This window comes from Salminus brasiliensis, chromosome 18 (genome assembly GCF_030463535.1).
Source record: "Salminus brasiliensis chromosome 18, fSalBra1.hap2, whole genome shotgun sequence".
Lineage (NCBI taxonomy): Eukaryota > Metazoa > Chordata > Actinopteri > Characiformes > Bryconidae > Salminus > Salminus brasiliensis.
This window is the reverse complement of record NC_132895.1, coordinates 24,676,604-24,694,690: the sequence shown is the minus strand read 5'-3', so window position 1 is coordinate 24,694,690 and position 18,087 is coordinate 24,676,604. Positions and strand designations below refer to the sequence as shown.

The window sequence follows — 18,087 nt, the reverse complement described above, 5'->3', positions numbered from 1 at the left end:
GACTACTGTTACTGTTGGATGCTTTTTTATATAATCAGTATATTTCAATCCTAGACACTCGCCTGCCCTGTTAGAGGATCTTTCTTATTTATTTATTTATTTATTTATTTATTTACGTGTTCACCCAGTTTGCATCTTTAATTAAGGGGGTTCTTATCCAGCTCTGTCGGGTTGTGTTATGAGCCCAGGAGATGCTGACCAGTACAACACGTGATGTCAGCTCTTACAGAAAAATCGCATTCATTTCGCATGTGAATAATCACGTGTTTATTTTTTTTTTTATCCACATCTGGACGCATTTTCTATGCGATTTTCCCACATGATGACTCATTCACTGTTCCACTTTTGTAATTTCATGATGTAACCTGCTGAAATGGATTTTTGCAAGTTTTCCCATGTGATCAGATGAGACACATATTTAACATCATATTTTATATCAGACATGAAACAAAAAAAAAAAACATCTTCACCTGCGATTTCAGTATCTATAACTATATCTATAACCATTACATCATGTGTTAACTTGTGAACATGTGGTTTTGATATAGGATTCCAAGTAAGGAAAGGGAAGGTGGAAAAACTGATACTGTTTAGTTTTATGTGGGAAAAGCCCCCCCTTAGAGTTTCTTCACATCTAAGCTCCTTATTTAAAACTATATTTCTCACCAAAGTTGAATAACTATAATAATACTATAATACTAAATCCCATAGGAGAGCGTTAGAGATGTTTTAATGAACACAGTTACGTAAAACCACTACTTTTAAGATTACTATTATTTTGTATTTATTGTAACCTTAGTGTTTTAATCAGTGGATAAACACAGATGAGCTTTTTTAACTTGTCACAGATGACTAAAATGTTTCTACAGTACTGTAGTACATTAAAAAGATGTAATAGTTTTAATATTAATGTAATAGTAGGCTAGTTTTGTTACACACATACATAAAAAAGATTCAGAGAACCTCAACAAATAGGGACGCAGTGTATTATTTTTATTGTCATGGTTCTAAACTACATTTCACAACAGTGGTAACTGCTGCTCTTTACTGAAGAGCAGCGTTCATAAGGCTTCATAACACCTACATAAGCCTCTCCTTACACCTAACATACACCTACAGAAACATCAATGCAGCCTTGTTTCAACAGATGTATTGACAGCTTCAGTGAAACGGCAGCTTTTAGGACATCTGACGCCTGTTGGAATAAGCCTTTACAAATGCTTCTATCGGTTTAGGGTAGTGTTGTAGTCATTAAATACTTCTGTGGATGACATCCAGCCTTATGAATGTTGCCCTTCAGTAAAGCGATTATACTTGACAGCACAACAGTATTCGCACAACCATCACACAAGGGTGTACATCAACAGCGGGGTCCGTATCCTGGCCGGGAGGGCGTGCATGTATTAGAGGCGGACATCCAGGACTGAAATTGGACACACCTGAAGTACAAAGATTGTACACTTGTTGTAGTAATGATGGAAATAATGGGAAATTTACTTGGACTCAGCAATTTACTTTCAATCCAGTGCTTTTATTGTGGGTGACCAAAAAGGGAATAAGCATAAACAGCTGAAATACTATATATATATATATATATATATATATATATATATATATATATATATATATATATATATATAATGATGCCTTTCATTGTTTTGGGATAGTGTATGAAACTATAAGCACCTATTTACACCCCTCCAGCATGGGTTCAGGTAGATCCATTGATCACCCACTCAATGGACTGAGTGAACTGGGCTAATGGGCAAGAACAGAGTCTGATCCCTCTCTGGCTTAGTGTAATAGTCCCACAGGCTATTTATAAACACAACATGGACAAATTCCCTTGGAGAGCCTCTTACTGAAGTATAATCTCCAGGTGCGCAAAGCAGTTCACCCTTCGACTCTTACACGCACCTCATCCTCCCTGCTTAATAATGCGTCTTGTACGTCCAATGTCCACCTCGAGTTAAATGACTCTGGATAACATCTCAGGATCTAGAACTCTAGACTAAGATTTCACCAAAGTAGAGGGTTGTTTCCTCGGGATGAGGGTGTCAGCTCGTCTGTTGCCTCACACCAGGGAATAAAGGGAAGATGCTGGGAAAAAAAAGCACTTGTAATGAGCAAGGGGGCGAACCTCGCATTTCCTGATCTCATAAAGGTCCGCTTTAGTCAGTCACGTCACACGACTTTTTTTTAGTGCCCTGATGGGTCAGTTCTCTTAGTGTATATAGCAGAAGAGCTGTCAGTGATGGTGGATCATAACATTTTCCTCAGTGCCTTCCACGTTGGGCAGCTGGACCGCTTGTCTCACAAGTGAAAGCTTCCTCACTGCTTTCTTCAGCACCTGCTTGAAGTCCCGTGTAGCCTCTGGCCTGCAACACAATGAAGGAACGGATGAGCATCATTAGTTCAGATGTTGCGTCAGCCCTCCCTAACGCCAGGGACGTCCCTCAGTCAGGCCTGAAACAAACCTTTTCCTGAGAACTGGTGGATTAAAAAACTTTTTTTTTCAAAGTCACACATTGTTTACAAATAACATGTCCATGTGGGGCCTGTTTGGGTAGCCCAACTGGGAAGTTTTATCCATTGGTGCCTACATATAGGTGCCTACCAGGGTCAGTGATGGGACCAGGAATGGTTAAGCATGGGCACCATCGGGGTTGTACACTACACATAGGGGCCTAGATGGGACCCATGTGAGATGAGGGTGGACTGTAACATTAACAACACATAGACAAGCCCTCTCAGAGCCCATGCCCATCTGGAACCCACCTAGCCCATGTTATACCCATGTGAGCTTCAAGATAAGATACGATAAGATAATCCTTTATTAGGATTATTGGGGAAATTCACAGTGTTGCAGCAGCAAAGGGATAGCAAGACACTCAGACGCAAAACATAGATCAATTACCAATATATACAAAATATAAATAATAGAGGTAAAAAACTCTGAGGAAAAAAACTATATTATTTATTGATTAATTTACAGATTAATGAGCATGTTGGCTGGGTGCTGACCACTGATGATGATGATGATCATTCCCAAACCAGCCAAATAAACATACACTGGCAGTTCAGCTGTCAATCAGAATTAGCCTTAGAGTCTTTATGAATACACATTTAATTTGAACTTCTTTATGAAATATCATGCATCTCCAAAGATATTAAGATTATTTATTACATATAACAATGATATTTAGTGAGGAGGTAACCTCAATGGAATGAGTGACATCAGTTGAGACCTCACCAGAGACATCCCTCAGGCATGCTGGAAACCAAGTTCTACTACATGAACTGGTAGATTCATTTACTAATCCACATTAGGAACTGTTTGGGGCAGTTCCTAAATAGCTGTTACCTTGAATGTAGGGTCTGAGAGAAGAAGACAATTTTGCTCTAAGGCAGGGATGGGCAAATCCAGTGCCGGACTCTGCCCCCTGTCGCCCACCCCTGGCCTAAAACTTCTTTAAACATTAAAAATGTTCTTTACAGTTCATATTGTTTACAAATGGAGTTCCTCAAAAAGAAGCATTCACTGAAAGGTACTTACAGGCACCACAACAATTGCAGAGCCACCAAAGTAACCAGTCAAATTACAACACACTTTACTTTCCATGAGATCATGCTGACAGTTCAGCTATCGGTCAGAACTAGCCACGGATTCTTAGCGAATACCTGATCCTCATGGTCCAGCAATTATTTTAGCTAACAGCCTCCATATCAGTGGGAAGGTGAAAAACAGGACTGATGCTTGTCTGAGCGACAAATGATCAGTCAGAGGCTTGGCGTAACGGTATCTTCCATGCTAAACACTACCTCAGTTCTTCTTGGCTAGCTGTGCCGCCTCGGCTTTCTTCCGCTTGTATCGGGCTATTTCCTCCATCTGCAGGCCGTGGGCCATTTGCCTGAAAGATATATATCGAAGAGGCACGATAAACAAGGCAAAAATTGTGCAGGGGCAGCTAAGACCAGGGGCATCTAACTTCACTCCTGGAGGTCTCCATGTTCTTACTGCCTCGTCACAGACAAGTTTAGTGATCAGGTCCAGTTTGAGTTTTGGTTTAGCCCTTTGGTATCAGAGCAGCTGAGCCCTGACCTGAAGACAAAGCCTTTCAGTTAAGGGTCTGTGAAATGAGCATTGCAAGACTGCTAGCCTCCAGGACCAACTTTAGCTGCCCCCATATCAGACGTTGTTCAGAACACCTACCCTGACTTGAGCTCAGGAGGTATGGGCAGTGGTTTAGTGAATCCATCTTTACCCACTAGCCAGTAGGTTTCATCCATGCCTTTGCCCTGCCAGGAGAAGAGGGTGTTTTAATGCTACTGTGTGTCAGGAAAGCTTTAGAAAAGATACCAGAACAGTGACAACAAGACTGTCTTTATTTTACAGGGATATTTTAAGGATAAAGTGTATCTTCACCTTAAGTTCAGTTTTTCCACGAAGCTCAATCTTGTAGCCCTCCTTCAGCTCAATGAGGATATTAACAGTGGTGTGACTGACGTGGATGCGGTAAGCTGTGGACGACAATGGCATGCTGTTTTAATACACAAGCATTCATTGCAAATGGCATTAGCAGCATGGCAACCTGAGTGAAAAGTAGAAACTATGAAATTTTAACATGAATTTCAGCTTTTTGTAGTATTTGGTGGTGTGCCCCACGTTTGCTTTAACAGCAGCATGTACTGATGCTGCATGAACCCAACAGGTTTGTCTAAAAGCCTCTGCTGAACAGATCAAATGCATATAGGAGTAATCTCTATTCAAATATTTAGCTAGAAATAGAGAACAATCTTAATAGCTGTAGGACATTCACAAAAGTGGGACAGATAGCTAACATGTGCTGCCACCAAGTCACACTCTTAGAAAAAAAATGTTCTACCGTCGGTTTATTGAGCGATGCCATAGAACAGGGATAGTCCTGGAGGGCCGGATTCCTGCCAGGTTTAGTATGTCTGTTAGATCAGGGAAATCAGGAAACTGTGCTGGCCCCTGGCCCCTATTGTCTACCCCTCCAATGAAGAACTACTTTTGGTTCATTAAAGAACCATTGTTGTACCCTCACGTTAATGAAGAAGGGATTCTTCACTATTACACATCTCTTTTAATAAACGTTCTTTAGGGGTCCAAAAGTGGTTGTTCTTTGGCATTGCCCACAGAATTTTTATTTTTAAGAATGCACATGAAACCAGCCACATACCATAACTGCCACTAATGTTACATCACTGAACAGCTGAACACGCTTGGAGGAGAACACTAACTGCCCGTTGTGTTCAATTAGCTAACAGGCGGCCACACTGGCTAGCATTGTGCTGAGTGATACAGAAGAGAGGGCACCATCCTACCCACCCAGAGAAAGCAGGGCCAACTGTGCTCTCTGGTACATCCGGCCACGGATGGCTGCATCTTCACTGGGGATAGGACCAGTGATCTCACGATGATGGAGCCAATGCTTAGATGGCTGCACGACTTTGGAGCCCTCACAGGTGCAACTTTTCATTTTTCAGATATTCATACAGTGCTATGAAATTAGCTTTTTACAAAATGCTGATGAAATTGGTTATGTTTGTGAAAGAGCTGAACTAACTTAGATTTCATTCATTAATATTCAAAATATTGCCCTTAATTGTGGCTATAATTGTATGTTCTGCTCATGCTAACCCAGCAGATTCTAAGATTAGTTTAAACTCAAGATATCTCAAGATAACTAAAACTACCAGCTCTTAAGAACTCTCTAATTCTAATTAGGAGTCTATAAAAATTCGATCCATCCCAAAAAGGAGTGTTTACTATTGTTCATGGCACTGGATTTGCTGTGACTGTGGCATTCGATTACCAACACACTGTAATTTCAGGCTGGCCACACAGACAATTCTTTACTGCTCTTGGGCAACAGCATATCTGAAGTATGTGGTGAAGCATCTGCACCACAGAAGGCCCTGCCCTCGTCGTTGTGTTGTTTGTATGCACTAATTAGAGAGACTTACGCATCCCTGTGGACTCCATCCTGGAAGCAGTGTTTACAGTGTCCCCGAAAAGGCAGTATCGGGGCATAGTGAGACCAACCACTCCAGTCACACATGGGCCTGGAAAATAACATACGCTGGGTCATGCATTGTCCAATTCCCAAGCTATGGGAGAACACAGTATAACACACACACACATATATATATATATATATATATATATATATATATATATATATATAGTGTCCCAGCTGGACACTATACACTAATTCTAGCTTGCTTTTTTAGGGGTATTATGATACACAAGTTGAAAATCTTTTCAATAAGAAGTTGTAGGACAATACACATTGTACATCTAATATGGCTTGATGTCTGAAATACTGATGTATACAACCATTCAAAGCTTTAGAATCCCTCTTATATTAATGATTTTATATTCAATAATAACGTAAAGCTAAAATACAGTGTGGCTTTAAATAAATATAAGATCAAATAAAAAGCATTTTTTATGTTTATATTTTTATTTTTTAATATCAATATTTTGGGAACATCAGACAATTCTGAAATGATAAACAATAGAACTTTATTTTAGATGTAGATTTCTCTGTATGCAAACGTTTAAGCACCCCCTGATCAAATTACATGTAGTACACCTTTACACAATCTAAAGCACAATTACTGTTTATTTGCTTCATTTAACAAATTGTAAAAATAAATAAATGAATAAATTAAACACATGAATTTGCATGCACTAAAAGTAAGGGAATATTAAATAGCATAGATGTTAAAATATGCAACATTTATTTACTTTTAAGTGTGTTCCCTGTAGTAGTGCAGTGGTGGACAATTCCGGTCCTGGACGACTGGATTCCTGCACATTTTCTTTTCCTCCTCAAACTCCTGATTGAACAAGTTAATTGCCAGCTTTAGTAGGTCTATTAATTAGCAAACTGTGCTGGACTGTGGCCCCCATTGCCCACCTCTGCTGTAGAGGATTTGTTTACTTACGTTTACTTAGGAAGTAATTTGAACAGGGATGCCCAAACTTAATAAGAGTTTTTTCCTGCTGATCTGATTAACCTTCATACACAATTTTCAAACAGGAAACGACATCACAGACAACCTAGAAGTCTACTAGTCTGCTAGTCTTTACATACATATTTTCAAACTCAACTGGCCCCCAAATATGGGATCAGCCTGCCCTTCCTGCAGCCAACTCATATTTTGCATACTAACCTGCCCAAAGCTGACTCTATTAATATGATTTGGAAATATATACCTCACAGTATTTTTATCTACAGTTGTTTACAACTGGGACACAGCAATCGGCTCTGCAATTTCCCGAATAATTTCATTTGTAGGAGTTGATGAATGTTCCCCCGGTGTGATACGAGAATGGAGCTCCTGCACTGTTTATATACAAACTATAAGAGACCCATTTGTGTAGTTGCGTTTAAAGAGGGATTAAGGTACCACAGCTTGCTGACCTGTGTGCAGTCCAATGCGAATGCGGACCGGTACATCAGGCATGTGTCTCATCTTGAACGTGCCGACAGCACTGAGGATATCCAGTGACATGTTGGCTATCTCTGCAGCATGTCGGTTTCCATTGGGAACAGGCACACCGGATGCAACCATATATGCATCTCCTATAGTTTCCACCTGAGCATGATGCAAAATTACATGAGTAGATTAGTCCTAGTCCTAGCTTTCCAATTACTATGCTTGCAAAAAATGCAATTTATCTCAAGAGAAGGGATGGCGCTTGGATCAGTAATTGCATGTAGGGCTGCACGATATTAATAACGGACTCTGTGTATCGAAGGTAAAATAATAATCTGCCTCTGGTAGATATGTCATGGAAAATGAGAACAGGGGGAATTGTCCTCTTGTATCAAGCAAGTTGTAGCACAAAGTGTATGATTTAATATGTGAATGTGCACCTTGGTTTGGTGAAACAATATATTGTGCAGCCCTAATTGCATGCATATAGGGTACAGTTTCCATGCTACTGTTGCTCCCATCTAATAAAGGCATGTCAAATGTTTCCATATATATATATATATATATATATATATATATATATATATATATATATATATATATATATATATATTCTATTATTTAATACAAGAGGGTATCAGAAGGTTTCTTGATTGGCATGATTTTAGGTGTCAATCAACACATTTCTTTACCTTATACACATCATGGTTTCCAATAATCGCATCAAATAAGGTGTACAGGTCATTGAGCAGGTCAACGACTTCAATGGGCTCACTGTTGGCAGAGATGGTAGTGAAGCCCACTATGTCGCTAAAGTACAGCGTCACATTGTCAAAATACTCTGGCTCCACTGTGCAGCCAACTTTGAGGGCCTCTGCTACTGACCTGTGGGTGAAAGCAACACTTACATATATCCAATACCTTTTGCATACAAAATCTGCAGTGTTGTTTATACAAAGATGTGTAAATATATCTAAATCAGTTAATAAATTAATTCAATGAATGAATAAAAAAAATAGAACAATAGCTTGTGGCCAGTGCATTAGCTTATGGCTAATATATTAGCTTGAGGTATATTAGCTTTTGAAATCAAGAATATTAAAAGAGCAATTGATATCTACTGTTCAGGGAAGGATTTTTACAAGATTTTGAAGCATTGCTGTGAGGATTTGACTGCATTCAGCGACAAACGCGTTAGTGAGATCAGGATGTTGGATGATCACCACCCCACCCCACCCCCAACTCATCCCAAAAGTATTGGATGGAGCACCATCCATCATTCCAGAGAAGACAGTTCCACTGCTCCACAGCTCAATGCTGGGGGGATTTATACCCTTCTAGCCTACACCTGGCGTTATTGCACATTATAGGTTCATGTTTCATGAGTCCTATTCTACTGGCAGTACTTCTCTGCAGGGACTAGACCAGCCGTGTGTGTGTCTGACACATTAGGGTCAGACATTATCATGCCTATTGATTACTAAAGGGTTTTTAAAAAGTGAATTAGTCAGTTTGCAGTGTGTGAGAATAAGACTATATGACACTCACGGAGGCAGCATCTGTGTTAGCAGTTTTTCAGTTTTCTGCTTTTCAATCTCCAGCTCCTCTGTCCTTTCTCGAATGAGCTCCTCAAGGTTGGAGGAGTACTGCTCTAACATGCGCAGCATGGAGTCAATGATGTTTGTTTTCTTTCCCTTGTTAATATTCCTAAACTGGGGTCAACGAGAACATTTGACATGCAAACATTCATTTTACATAACATACTGCTATAGGATGAGCAAAGAGTTATTAACTACACTGCAATGCAACACCGGAATAGTCTTTAATATACCCAGTCATATGGCCCATTATATCAGCTCCCTTGATCATATAGCAGCAGCACTTTGTATCTCTATAATTACAGACTGTAGTCCATCTGTTTCTCTGCATACTTTGTTAGTCTCCTTTCACCCTGTTCTTAAATGGTCAGAACCCCACAGGACTGACCACCACAGAGCAGGTCGTTTTTGCGTGGTAGGTCTTTCTTAGCACTGCAGTGACTCTCACATGGTGGTGCTGAGTGTATTAGTGTATGTTGAGCTGGTACGAGTGGATCAGATGCAGCAGTGCTGCTGGGTTTTTTAAACACTGTGTCCACTCACGGTCTACTCCAATGAGACACTCTTACCTAGTTGGCCCACCTTGTAGATGTTAATTCAGAGACGGAAGCTCGTCTGTTGCTGCACAGTTTGTGTTGGTCATTCTCTAGTTCTTCTTCAGTGATCACAGAACGCTGCTCACAGGACGCTGTTGGCTAGATATTTCTAGTTGGTGGTCTGTTCTCAGTCCAGCAGTGGTGCTGAGGTGTTTAAAAACTCCAGCAGCACTGCTGTGTCTGATCCACTCGAACCAGGGCAGCACACACTACTTACAAACCACCACCAGGTCAGTGTCACTGCAGTGCTGAGAATGACCCACCACCCAAATACTACCTGCTCTAATGCGGTCCTGTGGGGTCCTGACCATTGAAGACCAGGGTGAAAGGAGGCTAACAAAGTAAACAGAGGTTCTACTATAAGTGCTTCTATATGGTAAGTGGAGCTGATTTAATGGGCTAATTTCAAACCAGGGGTGAACATATTATTCTGATATGACTGTGTCAGAATATGATTTTTTTAAGCATTTTGTTTCAGTTAAAGTGATAGTTAGGACAAAAAGTCAATATGTCCTTTTTACCATCAATAAAGTCAAGCCATGAGGCTAATACTGCATAGCTAATCCTATGAGGATATTGCTATGTAGGCAAATACTCCATCCAGTATTTAACTAACTTGATGTGATGTGTGGCGAGTGTGGAATGATGTAGTTATACAGTCTGCAAAATGCTAACCTGGAGGCTATATACTTTCATTGTCTGTTAGCTACATTAGCCTTGTAAGTCTACAGCAAAACTAAAGAAGAAGACGATCGACAGCAAACAGGTTTTAGCTGACTGACTACATCTGAAATAAAATTAAAAACAGGGTAAATGCAGTGCTTCAAAGAGCGCCACCTGTTCAAAGGTCTCATCGAAGCTGGGCCGTCGATCTGCCTGCTCATTCCAGCACTGTTTGATGAGCTGAATGCATTCCATAGGAGCATAGTCAGGAGAAACCACAGGTCTGCACAGCGGCGGGGGCTTCTTAATCCTCTGAATGATTTCTGTGAATCAGAATACACCACACTCTTAACATAAAAGGGTACATTGACTCTTTCTGAGGGCAGTTTAACCTTTTTGGTGCTATATGACCACCGTCTTTACTAAAGAACTCTGGAAGAACGTTTTTAAGGGTGCAGCTCAGATCAAAACAAACAACAAGACACCCATATTTTAGACAAGCAATCCAAAGTTCAGTTGCTATTATGCTGGTCACATGCTCTAAATGGACACTACATAGATCTTCAGAAGGTTCAGAGCAGAGACAAATCAGAAATCCAACTACTTCTGTTTTCACCATCCAAATGATCTTACTCTACCAACAGCATCTGTGGGCAACTATTCCCTCAAGCTCAAGAGTTAAGAGCTCACCCTCAGCTGGCAAATGGAGCATAAAGAATGGTGGTCCCCTCAGTACCACCTCTTGCATGATGATGGAGAAGCTGTAGACATCACCCTCAGGAGTACCTGAGTGGCCAGGGTGAGAGGTTCGCAGGAGTTCTGGAGCAGTCCACAGCAAATCTGCAGATATACACACAAGCCCCCAATACACACACACACACAACGGTAGATGTAACTACTGCTTTAAAGGAAATAGTGCCTTTCATGAAGTCGTTCCATTTCATAAACGGACTGGCTTACTACTATACTGTCCACTATACTACAAAGGAGATTCCTCAGGGCCTTCTGCACCTTGAGAGAAGCCCTAATGATTTCCTGGAATTATAAAGTTCCAAATTGGCATAGATAAACACAGACAAGTCAACTTTCCCACTGATTGCTAGAGTTTTAGTAGATGAACTGAATTTCTAGTGAGGAGAACTGTCACTCAACAATGTGTCCTTGGTCGGTCAGATGATAGAGGGCACAGTTCTTGTAGATGTTTTGTAAAATTAGTACTTAATGGTCATTTTTATACACTCATTTCTCACCCCAGAGCATATTCATATAACAGGACACCAATGAAGGCAAATCGCTTTACATCGGCCAATCGAGCTGATCAGCATGCCAACCAATCAGCACTGAGTATAAGTCATGCCATTCACTGTGGACTTGTTCGTTGGTGCTCTCTAGCATTTTGCAGTGATTTTGCAGCTGAGAGCCCTTTCATGAATCACAGACTGTAAATAATAAACTTACCCTCTGCCTTAGGTTCTGTGTAGGGGAACCTTTGGGCCTGCAGAACTTCGTTGTATCCATAGTCGGTTACCTTCAGTACAAAGCGTCCATCCACCACACAGTTACGGGACTTGAGTCGCCCGTGACACACACCCCTGTGATGCAGATACTTCATACCCTGACAAATTCAAATTAAGGCAGGGAGAAAACATTGATCATCCACTATGTCAAAGGCATTTGAGGAATTTTTTGGAGTTTTTTTGAGGCTGTGGAGGAACCTCTTAAGGTGCTTTGAGGAACTTTCAAGAAAAGTTTTTTTAGAAGAAAAAGGGTTACTGAAGGTTCCTCATAGCACATTAAAAGGTTTCTATACAGTTTTAAACTTAAGAAAGCCCAAAAGTTCTTCAAGGAACATAAAGTCATCTTAAAAATAAAGTGGCTACAAAATGTTCTTTGATCAATGCCAGAGAATAACCATTTCTGGTTCCATTAAGAACCGCTTTTGTATACAAGATGAATCTGAAGAACCCTTTAAGTGCTTAAAGAAGTCGTAGCACCTCTATTTGTAAGAGTTGATGGCTATGATTTAACTTAGCTTTCAAATAATTTCTTAGCAAATTTCAATGTGGCATCACTGGTGTGTCTAGCAGTTTATTAATTATGGGTATCAAACAGAGGTGGGTAGTGCCTATAGTTCCATACAGATACACATATTTAGGTATATGTTTTATGAATTTGCAATTGCCTGAATATTTTCTATTCACAATAATCTAATAATAATAATTATCTACTACTCAAGTACATTTTAATTTATTTTTCAGAACTACATAGAACCCTTTTTGCTAAGCATGTTCTAACCTGGTACTTTTGTACTTCTACTGAAGTTGGTTTTGAAAATGTCACTCTACCCACGTTTAATCCCGATTAGAGTTAGTTACTGGGCTATTCACACATTCACAGCAGTCAGTAGCATCTCAGTGTCTGTATACCTTGATGAGGTCCAACAGCAGGGACGACTTGAACATCCAGTCCAATTTAACATCTTCATTGCGAAGCAAGTCCTCCAGGCTTCCACGAGAGCAAAATTCAGTCACTATGGCAAAAACCCCACGATCATGGAAAAACCCCAGGAAAGGATTCAGGTTCTCGTGACGGATGTCCCTCATCTGTTTGGGCAATGGTTAGTGTCAGCAGAGCTCATACTACACTAATAAAAAGGTAAAAAAAAGAGTTAGCAGTTTAGCATTGCTTCTCAAACCCGTCCTCAGTGGCCTCAAGACGGTCCATGTTTTTGCTCTATCCTTATGTGTTGAGAAAAATGTGCACCATTTAGGGGTTCATGAGGTCCAGTTTGAGAACCACTGAGCTTAACACTGAAACTTACCAGTTCAAAGACATCACTAGTCTTTGGATTGATAGAGCCAAATTGTCCATATGGCAGCCTCTTCAACCAGACCCAGTCACCCTGTCCAAAGTATTAATAAAATAAAATAAAAATACATTCTCTGGTCTGGAAAACTGGACGAAAGTATCAAGAACACATCAACACATCAACACACCTCAAATATGGCCACATTTGAGTTTTCATAGTTCGGCTCAGCAGCACTGGAGGCAGAGGGCGGTGAATTCATTCCGCTGTCCATGTCTGACAAACGCCTCTCCAGCTCAGCCTTACTGTCCTCCAGACTCTTCTAAACCACACCAGTTAAGAGGAACAGTTTCAGACAATTTTCAACAGTTCTAAAGCAGCTCTAAGCTTCATAAAACTAAAGTTACTACACTAAAACAGTCAGCAATCAGCACAACTTTAATGTCCACTGGTTATAAATTCATGTTACAATATATTATTTATAGCCTCAATAAAAAAGCTTATGCACCAAAACCAATACAATTTCTTTTGTCTTGTCCCCAACCTTTTGTCTTGTACTTTTGTCTTGTCCCCAACCTTTTGTCTTGTACTTTTGTCTTGTCCCCAACCCAGGCTTTGAACAATATAATACCATCCCCGATATTACCACCATTACCGCAACAGGCTAGGGTTTCTGTAAGTTGAATTGAAACAAAGACTGACAGGGAAGCACATGAGATATTTGATATGAGACATTTTGATGTCTAGAAAAGTGCGTAATTTGATCGTATATCCCTCCTGATCATGGAATAGGTTCATTTATGACAATATTTTACAAAACAAAATTAAATGTTCTCGTTATTTCTATACATTTAAAGACCATCTTATACTAGCTGTTAAATAGCATTAAGAAATCCATGAGCGCAACCCGCCGTTAGAACTCCAGGGAACACCGAATTAGTATGGAATGAAAATCAAGTGAATCCATTGGAATGACCTGGATGACAAATAAATCTAAAATATTTGAATTCTATATCAGCTCAGTCTTGGCTAATATTACGTTTGTCCTTGTGAATATTGTCTTGACATAATTAAAACAACATTATTGCCATTTTTTAAGAATGGTAAATAAAGCCGCCAATTGAAAAATCACCCATACATGTGTCCAAATGGAAAGAACCCTTTCAATTCAATCACAAGGACCTTCTTTTCAAACTAGGTGGACTGAAGTGTGTTTCCACACTTTGCAGCCCAGTTCCAAGTGGCCCACTTGCAGTCCTGTAGTCCTCATTTGCATTTGTCCAGCTACAGATTGTCCAGTTTTTCATTTTGGCGTTCAAAATGTCCTTATTACGGACTTTGGCAATAACTATGTACCTTCCAATATTGAGTCTACCATGTTAAAAGGTTGAAGGTCACCTCAACCCGGGAACTCCGGTATCATATCATTTCCCAACCAGAAATGATGACTTCAGGGGGTGCTGATGTGTGAAGTTGAGAACTCGTATTTACCATAATTCAGAGAGCACATGAACACAGCAGTATGCTGATGCTACTTATCAGAGAACACATGACGTCATCAGTATGGGACTCACCTTGTGACTGAGGGAGGGGTTGATGAAGGTCACATCATTCAGAGTGAGAAGGATCTTATTGGGACCTCTAACCATTCGAATCTTACCGATGCGACGCCTGGATTTAGAAGTAGTAGAAAATGTTATGCGAGTGTGGTACTCTGCAATTCCACCTTCGATGTTTTCAGATGTGAAGGTGGGCACATAACAGTGTAAAGCTTTGAAGAAGAGGGTCCTTCAGTAGGTAAAATGAGGTCATTTATAAGATTGGCTAAAGCATTTATCTGCAGTTGATTGTATTCTGGAAGTAAACATACCTTATACAATATCCGAAACTGATTGTGAAAGCAAAGACAAGAAGGGTCGAGATGAACACCTCAAACAACAGGAGGGGATCCACCCCTGCTCCATGAAGAAAAGGAAAATTACAGACATTACATTGGAAAAATGGTTCAGGTCCAAAATCCATGGCTAATCATTTTCTGTGATATGCAAACAATTTCGGCACCCTGGTCAAAATCTCTACAAATGATGACCTGATTTCCCCCCAAAAAAGATAAAAAGCTGAAGATGATGTCTTTAAAGATTATTTTACAATAATAATTAAAAAAAAAATCTGAAGTGAAAGTGTGCACACCCTACATGGTCAGGACAAGTATCACAGTTTTTTTAAACAGCAAAGAATCTTTCAAATCTTGTTTGGGGGCTTTCCTCCATTCTTCTTAGTTAAAGGCTTCTAGTTCTGTGAGATTCTTGAGCTGTCTCTCCACAGCTGTCTATCCACAGATGTTCTATGACTGTGAGAGCCATTGAACCACCTGCCTCTTGAGGTAGTCCACTGTGGACTTTAAGGTGTATTTAGGATCATGTACCCTGCTGTAGAAGCCCTTTTCTATCCATCTTCAGCTTTTTTAAATATGATGTAATATTTGCTTTACCTAACCCACTCTGCCAGTGCCTCTTTTTCGAAACTTCAACCAACCAACCAACAAGCTCAGGTTAGCCAGCTCTAAACCATTGGCCAGCAGATGCCATTTAGGCCTAATGGGGCCTACCTCTGCTGATGGCTAGCAGCGTGACTGGGAATCAATCCATCAATAATCTGGTCATAGTAACAACACTTTATTCTGCTGGACCACTCAGGGCCCAAACTTTGCTGGTCTATTCTTCCCTTTACCAGTGAAATGTTCCCCGTGCCACTGGCTGCAAAACAAACCCAAAGCATGATAAATATATCAATGTGCCTAACAGTTGGGGAGGTGTTCTTTTCACAAAATTCTGCTTTTTTCTCTTTAGAATTTTTTAGCTTACTGCGGTTAAAACATTGTATTTGGAGGTCCAGACATCAACTTGACCTCAACTGTTCCTGTTGACTGCCATTTGTTAATTGCAGTAAGCTGCCTGCACACAATTTGCTGTTGTCTTCTTACAGCCTTCACCTTCCTTGTGGAAATCATGTGGAAATTTTGACTGGGGTGCCCAACTTTTTGCATACCACTGTAAGTTGCATTATATCCTCATGGATCATGGTAAAAGCATGATAGGATAGCATAGGATAAATGACACTGATGGCCACTGTCTGAATCAGCTAGGAGTATTATATGGTGTAGTCAAGCTTCAAAATAGACCAGATGTTTACTCTCACTTATGCATACCTCTGGTACAAAGAGGTCCTCCAGGAGTGAACCAACAGCTGGAGTCAGCTTTGGGCTGTGCACCACCAGGGAAGTGGATAGGTGTACCCAGGTACCGAACCATGCTAGCCTCCACATCTACAATATAAGTGGGATATAGTTCCCAGGAACGTCCGTTTGTGTCGAGAACCACGTAGTTCAACAGGCTCACTCCAGAGCCATTGGTACGAACCCTCTGGCTGAAACCCTGGAACTCCATGTTTTGAGAGTGACGGGCTAGATTTGCACCCGAGAACCAGTTTGCAGGTTTGTGAATTTTTTGCAGAGCGTTGCCCATGAAGATGATAGAGGTGTAGATGGTGCCAAAGAGAGGGGACACCTACAAGAAAGGTCGTGTTAAAACTATGTAAGAGCTATAACCCTTTATGTGATGAGGGAACTAAGCTTCCAATAAGTATAGCAAAGCATCTAATCCGTTCAGCTAATCGGTTTAAGGTCAGCGGTATGATCTGAGCACTATACCTCATGAGGCTGGATGCTTGCAGGCAACTCCTTTGACAAAACAGCATCCTGATAGGCCTTGTAGAATGAATTCTCCCCTGAGTCTACGGTAACTGTTAGCACAGCATCATAGGCCAGCCTTAGCTTGCTGTTGCGATGAAGGGCGGGATGGATCACCTGCTTGTATGGTAGGCTGTAGAGTAGTGTATCATAGGGCACAAATACCACTGAGCCATCCATCAAATGCATGTCCAGAGCTGTCTCCAGCAGCAGCTTTTGAGTTACCCCACCAATCAAGGCAGAGTGCATGCAGAGAATCACCACTGGGAGGGAAGGTAAACACAAAAGACTAGTTAAGGCCCTGCCATGAAAGGTGCCATGAAATATTTTGTAAATAAAGAATACATTGGTTTCATTTGGATCTAAATTTTAGTAGGTTTAAGACACACCATGACCTCTGTAGAAGATAAGTGTTCAGAGCACTCACTGTTAAATCTATGGTCACTTACTGCGAAGCTCTTCCATCTTCTTGATCTTCCTGAGAGCGTGGCGTATACTGGCAGGGTCATTGCTAGTGGAGAGCACCATCCTTACAGGAAAACCATGGCTTCTCAAGGCATCCGCTACCTTGCTGGCTGTATCCATCCACACATCGTCAGCTGAGGCCATGATAGCTATGTTAGCCCAGCGGAAATGGCGAGCCAGGATACGCAGCACCCAGATGGGTGAGGGCATGGTGCGAACAAAAGTTGGGTGTTGCCATGAGCTCTCCAGCTCATTGTTCACACAGGACCAGGAGACGAGTGCCTTGTTCCAGTTCTTGGCAATTAAAGAAGCTGCCTCGCAGTACCCAGGATTCACAGGCCCTACGAAAGCTGAGGCTCGTGTGTAGTAACCGATAAAGCTTCTCAGGGCCATGGAGGTCTGACAGTCTTCCTCCAGGATGACATAGTCAAAGGTGATGCCCGTAGACACTGACAGATGCCTGTTGAGCCTCTGCACAGCTAGTTGAGCGGCAACTCCAGGCATCGCCCTGGCAAACATGGGGTCACAAGACCATGGCCCTAACACTCCAATCCTAAATACAGTAGCTTGAACCATGTAAGGGATGCTGATGTGAGCAAGGACGAACCAGAGGAGCCAGGCTCCATGCTGTGGATAGGGGATTTTAGGCTCCTTCACAGTAGGGGTTAGCATACCGTAGGCCAGCCACTTGTTCAGTGGGTGCTGGAAGTTTTGTTAGGGCTACAGCAGCAGCACAAA

The 18,087-nt window shown here is 41.1% G+C and overlaps 1 protein-coding gene across 1 annotated transcript; it reads right to left on the bottom strand.

Annotated features, from left to right (window-relative positions):
• Positions 1–2,300: 2,300 nt before the first annotated feature.
• On the bottom strand, positions 2,301–18,065 carry LOC140538924 (retinal guanylyl cyclase 2-like). The gene is made up of 19 exons (XM_072661467.1): positions 17,334–18,065; positions 16,846–17,147; positions 16,345–16,702; positions 15,007–15,091; positions 14,711–14,807; positions 13,327–13,458; positions 13,152–13,232; positions 12,757–12,933; positions 11,789–11,945; positions 11,021–11,170; positions 10,505–10,653; positions 9,022–9,185; positions 8,166–8,358; positions 7,458–7,632; positions 5,992–6,090; positions 4,427–4,521; positions 4,214–4,299; positions 3,823–3,911; positions 2,301–2,378 (listed from the first exon to the last, which is right to left on the bottom strand). The coding sequence occupies exons 1-18, from the start codon at positions 18,019–18,021 to the stop codon at positions 3,824–3,826; spliced, it is 3,276 nt and encodes a 1,091-aa protein (XP_072517568.1). The 5' UTR covers positions 18,022–18,065; the 3' UTR covers positions 2,301–2,378; position 3,823.
• Positions 18,066–18,087: the final 22 nt, after the last annotated feature.